This window comes from Anomalospiza imberbis, chromosome 7 (genome assembly GCF_031753505.1).
Source record: "Anomalospiza imberbis isolate Cuckoo-Finch-1a 21T00152 chromosome 7, ASM3175350v1, whole genome shotgun sequence".
NCBI lineage: Eukaryota > Metazoa > Chordata > Aves > Passeriformes > Viduidae > Anomalospiza > Anomalospiza imberbis.
In genome coordinates this window covers 7,255,685-7,268,360 of record NC_089687.1, presented here as the reverse complement: position 1 = coordinate 7,268,360, position 12,676 = coordinate 7,255,685, and the positions used below count along the sequence as shown (strand labels likewise).

The window sequence follows — 12,676 nt, the reverse complement described above, 5'->3', positions numbered from 1 at the left end:
AGGATATATCTGTTTTATTGGATTTAACCCTATTTTATCCTCATCTATTAATTGCACGTAGTCACATACACATCTCATTTAAGACATAAAATAACAATCTGGATTTTTTCATCTTAATAGTGAGTGTAGACAATTTTAAGTGTTAGCTTGCTATTCTTGAAGAGAAAAAATATGTTTCCTTTTCTACAGAAAAAACTAACTACTGGAACCAAGTAGTGCAGCTCTACTCTCTTCTGCCACTTCCACCTTCAGCACTTAGTTAAAAAAAATCAGCAGCTATTAGACTGAGCAGAAGTTCTGCTCCTGGACAATAAAACACATAATCACATAATTAAAACTCAGGACTTTGCATGAACATTTTCTACCATGTAGAGCACTGAAACAGAAATCAGGAGAGTCATTCTGAATTTTTTAGTACGTTTTGGCCAGCACACTAAATTTTCAGATCATTTCCACACGTAGCTCCCTTGTCTTTCACTGGGGCAGTACCTTGAAAAGCAGGAGAGTGACCTCTTTGCCCTGAATCAGGGCAGCTCAGCGAGGCTTTAGAGGCTTCCTGAATCCCAGCCATGCCAGTTTGGGTACGCCCCACTGGGCACTAGGTGTATCAAGAGCAGGATAGCAAACTCGTTATAATTATATAGTCTTTAAGTTTTGGCGAGAAATAAATTCTGCTGCACATTTGCAGAACGGGAAATTTGCTCTTCCCCACTGCTTCTGGGGACTCCTGTAGTATATTACTAAAACAAACAACTCCTGTCACTCACTCAAGCCATCAAGTTTGACATCAAATTCAATACAGGAGAATTATGAACAAACTTGTCTAAATGGGGCTGAGAAGAACCACCCACACAGCAAATGACCACGCAAGAACAGCTGGGTTCCTGGGAATCAGGTGCACAAGGGTTTGGTTCACCCTCAGCTGCTGTGGGTTTATGGGGACCAATGCCACGGAGTAATGCTGGTCCTGCTCCTGCCCAGGCATCGAGCTGTAAGCCAGTAGCTACATGGAGAGAGCAAAACTAAGAAAAAATCCTCCTTCCTGTCCCCCTTTAGACATTATACGCATTTCCAGAGCTGATATTCTTGTTCCTTGCGGTTCACAAGAGTATTTCTGCTCACCTGCTCATGTTCCTTTTCAAGCTCTTCCTTCTGATGTGTGTTAGATCACTTGCTGTCTTCACACCTTCACTTCCACTTATCTCCTCCCACCTATTTGTGAACAGGTTTCCCTTATCCACTGATGGAAGATACAAGCACTGGAAACCTGCCTTTAGACTATGAGAGCTGGCAACTCTCAAAGGCTAGTTTTAGTATGAAAATAATTTTCAACTTCTCACTTAGTGCATGTATTTTCTGACGATATCTCCTACATCACAGGTTTTCCCTTTTTAGGTGGTTAATTATGAATGACATCAGGAAGTAGTACATAACTCAAGATTTCCAACAAGCACCTGGAAATTCTGACCTGCTCCTCTAGAGACATCCATGGAAAAAGCTTCTTAAATGGAAAACTGTGCCAGCCACTGCCACAGGGCACTTTTTAATACTTACCACCAGGAACAGGATGTTCCCAAGAGATAATGATTTTTCCCCAACACTCAGAAAGTATTTCTAAATAAGCAATGTCACCATGGATGCCAATCACAATGTGCATCATAAAGATGTAATTACACAATGACAGTGGTGTGAAGGGCACACACTGAGCCAAATCCCCTCTCACTATTCATTCCAAGCCCCTGGGCTGTGACTGTTCATGGTACACCAGCATTCCAGGATCCAAGCATCAACCAGCACTATTCAGAAGACCCTGCCTCTTCCCCAAAGAGTCCACTACCCACACAGGCAAACAGACAAACAGCAGAAGAGTCAGAGCAAAGCTTGTTTTACAAATTAGATTAGAAATTTAATATTTTCCAAGATTATAAAGGATTTAGGTGGCAAAGGTAATTACAGGCCTTGCAGGACACCAAAGTTAAAGAACATGACAATTAATGAATGTAGTGAAGAAGGGGTTTAAGCACCTGGTTATTTACAGTCACACAGCAAGGTACTACACAGAAGGCACAACTTTTCCATGTAGTTTGGAGAAGGAAGAGAAGCCACTTCACAGCCAGGTAAGGCCCTGTACCAGGCCTGACACTTTCATTAATTTCCAGACTAACTACAGAGTGCATCATGCCAAGCGGTATGGAAATAACACAATCCAAACATCACAGTCATTCCCACAGTCTAGACAGTCTCCTCTTGCAGGACATGCAAGCAAGTCTGATCACCAGTTCCAGACTTGGAAAACTGTGTCATGAGATCTTCATTATGAAAGACCCCGTAGAATGTCAAAGGATGCCTTATCACAATGCAATGGACACGGAGCCAAAACAAACAAAAAGTATGTAAAAGCAAATTCCTGACAAAGCAAAAACTGAATTAAAGTTTATGAGAACTGGACTTGGGAGGGAAAGGACAGGAATAATCTCAGTTGCCTGAATTATATGAATCTGTACAAAGCTAAATAGGTTTAGTACAGGAAGACACTACTTCCTTAATAAATTTTAATATTTCTTTTAAATCTCGGACAGAAGTTGCAGAGAGATGTGATTATGCTCTGCCAAGAGAATAACAACAAAAAAGCTCATGGGACTTAATGGCACAAAGAATGCTGTCCAAAATATAAAGTCCAAATCTTTTCCAGGTGAGCTGTAAATAGTTTTCCTGTCTACTTGCAAAGTGTTCAGTGGTCAGAAATGGGCCAAGAGTTTTTCCGAGTTTCTGCTGTCTCCCTTTTATTCACCCCCGGCAGATTATTTTCTATATATACAACTATGTTGTGTCACTGCCCAGAGGGAGCTGACAAGCCAGCAGAACCTTACCCTGCTCTCTTGGTGCTGTGCAGCAGTTATGGATCAGGGCTCCATGGGCTGGATGCTGAACAAAGACTTGTTGCAGTAAGGAGTTTGTACTCTCACATGCAATTTAAAGCACTGCTTGAGCTGACTCGTTCAAAGGGTCAGCACTTCACAGAACAAGCTCCAAGAGCACTGCATGAATTTAAATAAATGGGAAATTAATAGAAGCAGCACAACTGAGCGACTCTCGATATATAAATTTCATCCTTCCTTATACAGGAACTTTCTCTCCCTCCTGGCAACCTTTTCTGCCTCATGCAGGGGAGAAAAATCAAAACCTTTCATTTAAAAATAAAATTAAAAAGAAGTCTTAAGAAGATAAATTAATGGATTTTTCTCTGTTCCCCAAATTAACAACAGAAACACACCTTTTACAGAAGCAATTGCGGGTATTATAAATTCCACAGTAATAGTTTAACTACTGGCTGCCAAAAAATAAACCAAACTAACCAAGACCAACAAAAATCTATCAACTTCTTTTACTTCTTGTAACACACTAATTTCTCCAGATACTTCAAGAACAAAGTTGCAACACCAAGTATACCACAGCAGTTTCACTACTATTAATTTGTATAAATTTACCTTCCTAGTTTGCATAAAATTAAAACTGTTGGCCTGGTGCACACATTCACCTTTTCTCTTCCTCATCCTTAGATGTTGTGACTAATTCAGTCCTACCTCAGATCCCTTTTTTGCATGAGCTAAAACCAGACCAGAAATGTTCTGCCTTTTCAGCCTGCAGATTGGTTGCCCTATTCAGGTCACCCTTGCAAAAATATTAATCCAGCGAGTGTGTGGCTTACTTGAGTCAACTGCCACCATTGCCTGGAGGAGCTCAGGATTGCAGAGCTTAACCTTTGATATGAAAAAGTCTCCAATTCACTGTTATAGTGCATGGGCACATCACTCCCATTAGGCAGTGAGGTATTGCCTAGAGCAGGATCCATCTGCTTGCAGTCATAAAGCAGGATTTGCTTCGCGCTGGAGCCAACTGCCACTGCGATACTCCGTACACCGTGGATGCCAGGAGACTGCCTGTGCCCTTTCTGTACTTGCACATCCCCTGCCTTTGTTAGCTGTAAATGGCAATTTCTACTGGAGGGCAGGTCAGCCAACATGACATGCTTTCTACAGCTTGCCTCTGTTTTACTTTCAGATCTTATATAAATGCATTTTGATGTTGTATTTTTTTCCCCCGTGTTCAGTGATTTTTACATAACTCTGTTTGACTTTATTTTTTTTTACGTTGACTAAATACTTGCTGAAGAGAGAGACATCACTTCGGTGAGTTCCAGCTGAAGGGGAAAAGCTTATTTCTGCTCCTCTGGATACAGTGTTGGTCTTTCCGTGCCGGTGATTACGGCGGAAGCTGCGAGTGAAGCATCGCTGCCTTTGGAACGGCGAGAGCCAAGCGCAGCCCGGGAATTCCAGGGGCGCCTTTCCCGTGGCTGCAGCGCCCTCTCCTGGCGGGAGCGGGGAGCGCCCGGCCGGAGCCAGCCGCGCTGCGGAGCAATCCAGGGAATCCCCCGCCACCGTGGAGCCCGCTGGATAAACCGCGCTCTGGAACCTGTAAACCGAGCCCTGGATAAACTGCGCTGGATAAACAGCGCTCTGGAACCTGTAAACCGAGACCTGGATAAACCGCGCTGGATAAACCGCGCTCTGGAACCTGTAAACTGAGACCTGGATAAACTGCACTGGATAAACCGCGCTCTGGAACCTGTAAACCGAGGCCTGGATAAACCGCGCTCTGGAACCGGTAAACCGAGCCCTGGATAAACTGCACTGGATAAACCGCGCTCTGGAACCTGTAAACCGAGACCTGGATAAACCGCGCTGGATAAACCGCGCTCTGGAACCTGTAAACCGAGCCCTGGATAAACCACGCTGGATAAACCGTGCTCTGGAACCTGTAAACTGAGACCTGGATAAACCGTGCTGGATAAACCACGCTCTGGAACCTGTAAACCGAGACCTGGATAAACTGCGCTGGATAAACTGCGCTCTGGAACCTGTAAACCGAGCCCTGGATAAACCACGCTCTCGAACCTGTAAACCGAGCCCTGGATAAATTGCGCTGGATAAACCGCGCTCTGGAACCTGTAAACTGAGACCTGGATAAACCACGCTGGATAAACCACACTCTGGAACCTGTAAACCGAGCCCTGGATAAACCACGCTCTCGAACCTGTAAACCGAGCCCTGGATAAACCGTAGTCTGCAACCTGGATAAACCGAGGCCTGGATAAACTGCACTCTGGAACCTGGATAAACCGAGGCCTGGATAAACTGCACTCTGGAACCTGGATAAACCGAGCCCTGGATAAACTGCACTCTGGAACCTGGATAAACCGAGGCCTGGATAAACTGCACTCTGGAACCTGTAAACCGAGCCCTGGATAAACCGTGCTGGATAAACTGTGCTCTGGAACCTGGATAAACCGCGCTGAATAAACCGCGTTCTGGAACCTGGATAAACCGTGCTCTGGAACCTGGATAAACCATGCTGGATAAACTGTGCTGGATAAACGGTGCTCTGGAACCTGAATAAACTGAGCCCTGGATAAACTGCGCTGGATAAACCACGCTCTGGAACCTGGTTAAACCAAGCCCTGGATAAACCACGCTCTGGAACTCATGGCCCGCCCCACAGTGACCCATGCTTCCAACGGCGGCCGGCTCTGAGCAGAGGCAATCAGGCTCTTGTTGGAAAATGACTGCTGAAAGTGTCAGCAACTTTAATCGTAGAGAATAACTAAATTCATAATACCTTTAAAATACAGAATTTCAAAATATCCACGTATTTGCAATTTTGAAGCAAACAATGAAAGGTACTAAGTACATAAGGTTTTATTTTAAAACCACTGAAGATAAAACTGCAAAGTTGTGAATGAGGACATTTGGCCTAATGAAGTATGAAAAACTAATGAGGTCCAGGAGCATTAAACCAGGCTTGTAAAGAATTTCAATAATCATTATTGATGCTAAAACTGCTACTAATGTCACTGAGTTTCCATGAGGGCTGTATGATGAAGTTTCTCAGAAAAAAGAGACAGACAGCAGGGCTATCTGTGCATAAATACACAGCTTCACAGAGAGGGCAGCACAAGGGTCACATTGCTTCTTTCTGGCTTAGGATATTTTATATTCAAAGAGACATTTCAAAACAGTTACTTTGGCTCTCTCTCTCTCTGCTACTTTCTAATTAAAGCACAGATAGATGCTTTCCTAGAACATAAGGACCCAGAAGGTGGGAAAGAACATTTAGCCTTTCGTACCTAATCTTTAACACTTCATTTATTACTAAATATCCTCTATTTTAAAATGACCCGGGTGCCTCTGCAAGAGCAGCCTTCCCCACGGCCGGAGGGGATGGCAGGATTCATCATGCCGGTGACAGCGAGCGCCTCTGCGCTCATGGCAGGACATTGCGCTGTCATCTGCAACACCCAGGCTCGAGAGCAACCTGAGCATTCCCCTCCTCCCTAAAAACCTGGCACATAGTGCAGATGTTGGGAGCTGGGGCTCTGAGCGTGCTGACCCTGTAGCTGATTAATGGGGCAGCATCAACGTCAGCTGTGGAGCTGACCACAGGGCCAGGGTGGTGGCCTGAGTCTCAGTGCCCTGGAAGAGCTGAACACCAGGAGAGGTAAATGCAGCTCCCAGGAGAGGCACGATTTCCTACAATCACAGGTTGCCTCTCTAACTGTGCATTTTCAGCTTCCTACAAGAATAAAAAAAAAAAAGAAGATTTTGCTTTCTATCTTCATTTCACTCAGCTCAACAAAGCACGATCGAGCTGGGGTATGGTCTCTTTCTTCTCACCAAAAAACTAGCACCCACGTTAAAAGCCTGAACTTGAGTAAAGAGCAAATGACTGAAAATACATTACAAACCTCTGGGTAATTTGGGAAAGCTGAGGACACAGTCAAACTTTCAACTGACTTTAATGCAATTTCAGTCAAGACCTCTTCTGCACTTCAACACATCCATCTCCATGTGAACACTCCAGTTTGGCAGCGCTTGATGAGAAGAGGCAGATCTTCTCAAAACTGATTACAATTTACGTTTCAATCTGGCAACAAGAGTGGTTTGTACTTCCTGTGGTTTTTGAAGAGGCTGTTACATATATCTAAATCCACTACATTTGAGAAAGTTGTAACAAGCAGAAGTGACTAAGTTCCTTATAATAATGGGACATGTTACTGACTCTGTGAGTTTTTTTAAGCCTTTTCATTTTTATTTCTTCCTCTCTTTATTTAAAAACCTGCAGCCTCCACTATTTTACTGCAAAAACTGTTTGTAAAGCAAGAATTGTGCTGATCACATCAAAACTCATTAATATAACTTGTTTTTCCATTATTAGCACCATCTGAGCCTGTTGAAAGCCTTAACCAGGGCTTTAATTTTTCCACAGAGAGCTTTAAATTAATTAGTGGTTTACATGCTAACAAAGAATCTGATACATTCATAAATCAATCTAATGCAGAAGGATTACCAGAGGGTGGAAACCTATTCAGTGGGGAGCTCACATTCACTTAACATGGTGTGTTTCCAACAAAAGGGTGCAGGTGTGGAATAGACGGGTACCAGGAAGAGCCCATGATAATCACTTTGCATCACTTAAAGGCGCAGCAGGACACATGGTAAATCAGAGCCTAGGGCCCACCCTAAGTGAAGCCCATGTAGATATAAAAGGCAGTAGCATCCCACTTTAACCTTCACAGATAAATTGCCAGAGTGGTACAATTTCTTTTATGTAGGTTACAGGCCACTGAACTAATGGAAAACAAGAGTCGAACTAAAGGACTTGCATGGAAAGAACAAACCAACAAAACTGTATAGCACAGATACAAATAAAGGTATCAAATAAAGAATGTAATTTTTTCTGGGTAATTATTAAACTTATTCAAGTTATCAAAACATAATGTCATTGTATATATTTTTGATTCATTTTAGGCCTTTAAACTACTGCTAAAACACTTATTCTGCCACAACAACTATACTGTTAAAGTGTGGCAACATTTTTTCCCATTTTTTTCCTAAGTTGGCACTGTTCATTGTTAAGAAAATTTCGTAACAATGAACACTCTTCCTGGTCATGTTTTGTGTCCAAAGGTGCAAATGCATGCACTTCAAAGATATAAAAAATACTTTGATGACTAACGTGATTCTCAGCCTTCAGTATGTTTTGAAATAAACTTGTGATTTGCTTTGAAAGCTGCTTATTTTAATAATGGGATCTCTGTCACTACAGACACCTGCACAGTCCCCATCAAATGCAGTGAGAAGTGCACACAGATGATCTGATCATCTCAATTTCCTTTACAAAGAGCCATCCCAGATGAGTCAGAAGAGACATGACTAAGAAAATTGTGAATATGCACACTATGAAATAAAAGACCATGAGTGACAGGAAGAGCCAAACAATCCTGGGTCAGTGCTGCTGGAACTTTCAAGGGAGGGATTTGCAGTAATTCCACATTTTGATAGTGAACAATCAATATTTACTGATGGTGGTTCATAAAATAAAGAAACTTGAGCAATTGCCTGGTATTCAGCCTGAATTTTCAGTTCACAATTAAAGTAAGTCATAAATCCACATAATCCAATATATGAGGTATCAGATTTTCCATAGAAACATATGGAGAAAGCATAATACAAGATTACTTGTATGGTTTTGTTGATAAACATTTATCTTGAAATGAAGTGTCTTCATTTCATTTTCTGCAGTACCTTCCAGTAACAAATCAGTCAGGAAAACTGTACCTCTGGGACATATCAAAAGCCCAATTCTTTCTGTGGGAGCACTGTGGGTCTCACACACTGGTACCACACAGCACACACCGACTGATCTTCAGCCTCAGGAAAACCTCTCCTTGTACACATCCCTTCCATCATCACTCACCAGATGTTTACAGCTGCACAGACCCGTTTCGTGAGCAAAGCCACCGCAGCGTCAGCAGCTTCTACAGCACATGCTTTGTGGTCATTGCTCACTGGTGTTACGAACATGTCCACCTTGCAGTGGTTCCTGGGTGCTGGGTGAACTTGAGTGGGAAGGACAGGGAAAACCACTGCACCACGTCCTTCCAGCACCCACAGGGACAGGGCACACGTTCCCTGCTCCCAGACTCTGCTCACCCTTACAATGAGCGTGTTTTACATAAAGTGGTCACCTCTTACCCTCGTGACCTATCTGTGACAGCAAAACCCAAATAATTTTTTTTTAAAGAAGCAGAAAATGTTAGCAGGTATTATTGTAAACGCAGGCAAACCCAGTGGGAAGAAATGCTGATGTCTGACTCCAGTTCAGAAGGCTGAATGATTTCTTTATTATAACTATACTATAATACATTAATATACTATTTAAAGGAGATACTAAAACTACATACCTACTTTCTTTAACTACCATATCTAACTCACAACTTGTGACCCTGTTCTTGAGACTCCAGACACAGGTGGATTGGATTGGCCACCAGGTTCAAACAATCCTCACCAGAATCCAATCAAGCAATCACTCTAGGTAAACAATTCTCCAAACACGTTCTGCATGGGAAAAACAAGGAGCAGAAATAGAACTTGTTTTCTCTTTCTTTACTCTGTGCTCCTCTATGAAAAATCCTGAAAGAATGTGCCTGCAACATGAGGTGCCAGCCTGCCAAAGGCTTGTGTGATGCCCTGCATAGCTCCCAGGATGCAGGGCAGCTCCCTGTGCTCCCTGCCTTGTTTCACACTGCAAGAAATGCCCTCCACGAGACCGAGCGAGGCGCTGGAGGTGCCACTAAAGGTGCCATGTGCTGCCACCTGTGCCCTTCCCAAATGAAGGAGCTGATTCCATGAAAACCTCCACGCCAACCTAACCAGCACCACAAACAAAAAGAAAAATGGGAGCGAGTGAAGGCGATTAGCTAATTAGTGATTAAATAAAGCTGTGGCCTGTCACTGGCAGGGAGGCTGCGGCGATGCCACTGCTTTGATCCCGAGTCGCAGCCGGTGACAGCACAGCCAGGCCCTCGGGCGCCCTGCGGCCGGCTGGTGGCCTTGCCAGCCTGCTGGCCCCGGGGGATGTCCATCACACCAAAAAGAGCAGCACACGGGCTGGGCACCCTGCGGGCAGGCTGCTGGCAGCCAGCGCTGCTCGGGAGGGAGCCCCGCCGCTTGCCAAGGGCTCGCTCGGAATCGCTGGCCAAAATTTCGCGAGGAGCGCTTGGAAAGCGTTTGCTCCAAAGCCAGGATGCGCAGCCGGCTCCTCGCCCTGGGAACGCGACTCCACGACTTTCTTAATCCCTGGCTTCCCCTGGCTTCAAATACTCCAGCCCCTGGACCCTTGCTGCTCTCGCACTGCTGACAGCCCCGCAAGTTCATTAATGTTAATTAATGACTGCTGTGTTTCATATTAAAATCACCAGCTCTGAGCTCCGAGACACAAAGAACTTTCCATACATCAGCTGCTTCAAAGCAATGTCTCTACGGCGCACTGGCTCCCGGCTCTAGTTGCAGGATAATTGTGCATATTACCCCTCAGGGAAGAGGGAAAAAAATACCCAGTATTTACCTTGGGGGAAGACCGCATCCCCGGAGAGCTACCTGTCAGCTCCTAATGGGTTACAACACTCAGCCTCTCAACAAATTATACAAAATTACACCCTGGTTAGCAGAGAGAAGTGATCCACAAACCCATAGTGAAAGGCGTAAGAAGTGTCTGACAGGCAAGAGAGGAGACCACAACGTGGGTGCACAAACCAAAAGCCTTACCAGCTCTAGAAGGTTAATCAGTATTGCTCATTTCATATAGTCTTGGATTATGCCACTAAGTATATTTTACACTCAATATATTATATTACTGCTATGCCTCCAAGGGAATGCTAGTTAAAAAAAAATAAAGGAAATATTTCAAATAGAGTAAACAGTTCTTCCCAGATTTTGACATTTATTTACACTGAAAACTAAAATGCAATTGCAAATCCAATGCCTGATCTTTGCCATTCTTCTTCAGGCAAAAATCCTCCTGGAGGCAGCAGGAGTTTTATCTCAGTCATGGACTCTTGGATTTCAACTTTACCTGATAAAAGTTTGTTCTTCAGTTCCTCCAGGACCTCTGTGCCCATTCTCACACATTATCCATGGGCCAGTCTTCCCAACTGCTTAAACCCCATCTCCAAGTCTCCTTGTGGCCAGCCCAGCCCCGCTGCAGACCCCAAGGGCAGGAACATTGGGATGGTGTTGGGATGGGAGAGGGCAGTGGCTCCCAGAGCTGAGCTGGGCACATCTGGGGCCGTGGTGAGAGCAATGAACCCAGAGCTGGTTTCTCCCACATGTCACTTAGGTCCCTCCAAACCTCACCTCACCGTGTTAATCACTGAGGGTTTATAAATGGCATTCACTGGAGGCAGGTGGGATTTTAAGGCCCCTGCATCACACAGTTCACAGAGCATCCCCTCCCCAGAGACCTGCTACAGCTGCTCCCCACAAAGTTAAACAAACTTGGGACCACCGAAGTTTTTCACAGCCAACTGTGCAACCCACTGAGATCAGTGGCACTTCCATGTATGTTCAAGGGGATAGTTTGGGTTTTAAGGTTTTTGAACAAGTCTGTTTTATCCCATGGAAGCTTAAGATATTTTATCTGAAGATAGGGACAAACAAACTCCTTAACAGATGGAAACGGTTCCTCAGATATTAAGTAATTAAGCACACTCATCACATGTTGGCTCCCAGAGAAAATTGTTTTGAAGAGCTAAGGCAATTGAGGTTTGTGGTCATCTAAAAATCTTCCATTTCATCTTTTGCTCACAAGGCTAATCTCGTGAATTGGTACATGAAAAATGAAGATACAGGAGCATTACATGATTTACAAAATTATCAGATTGAGGGGTTTTTCTAAGCTTCCATGCTTGTGTTCTCTCATTTTTCTGTGGTTAGCTAAGATTTAACAGGCAAGTAAATCTACTGCTTTTTGATCTGAAATTGCCTTTCTGTGCTTGCCTTGCTTCTAATTCCAGTGAGGAATGGAAGCAACTTTTCTCTCCCATGGCTTTTCCAAGGAAGCCAAGCCTTGAGTTTCCTCACATTTATGAACACATAAATTGGCAACCCTTTGTTGTGTCCAAGACAGCCTGGATGCTCTGGTGACCACCACCTTCAGCCAGACCAGACATGCCTGAGTTAAGACAAGAATTGCCAAGCAGTGAGTAGGCACAGCTTACCATGGCTCCTTCGCTCTTACTCTGGGCAACTTCCCGCTGCAGCCGAGCCACACACAGCTTCTCCCTGAGGAAAGAAAAGCCTGTGAATAGCAGTTCACTCTCCACTGGCTCCCCCATCGGGGCAGCATTCCTGCACATCGCTGGGGTAACCCCCAGCAGGCCCCTCTCTCCCCCCTGTGCTCCCCTGCAGGATTTGGTGGTTGTGTTATTATTTCATCTCGTGGCAGTCTGACAGAGCTGTCAATAAATCAGCTAAATCCAAACATCATTTGCTTCATTCAAACAACAACGTAGCTCATCATGCCGGTGATATGGAAACAGACTGTGCAAATCAGATTGTGTTATTTATTCTCCCTTAGCCCTGCACATCAGCTTTATTCTGCACCGTATTAACATATGCCAGAAGGCTGTTGCATCATCAATAAATATATGCATAAAATTGAAATTTAATATATCTATTCTATATATAAACACATTGTGATGTATTTTGCAACTGCTGAATTATTAGATTTTTTTAATTAGCCTTTAATCATATAAGATCCTTATACAAATGTTTGTCTC

At 43.9% G+C, this 12,676-nt stretch overlaps 1 protein-coding gene across 15 annotated transcripts in view; it reads right to left on the bottom strand.

Moving 5' to 3' along the window:
• NCKAP5 (NCK associated protein 5) overlaps nucleotides 1–12,676 on the bottom strand; it is a 450,570-nt gene that overhangs the window by 185,645 nt on the left and 252,249 nt on the right. For 13 of the 15 annotated variants that reach the window (XM_068195225.1, XM_068195221.1, XM_068195224.1 and 10 more), the window contains one exon: nucleotides 12,116–12,175. In XM_068195225.1, the coding sequence (XP_068051326.1) occupies nucleotides 12,116–12,175 (60 nt within the window). Of the gene's footprint in view, nucleotides 1–10,971; nucleotides 11,149–12,115; nucleotides 12,180–12,676 lie in introns of those variants that run through there. The other 2 variants (XM_068195228.1, XM_068195230.1) reach the window with 2 other exon arrangements.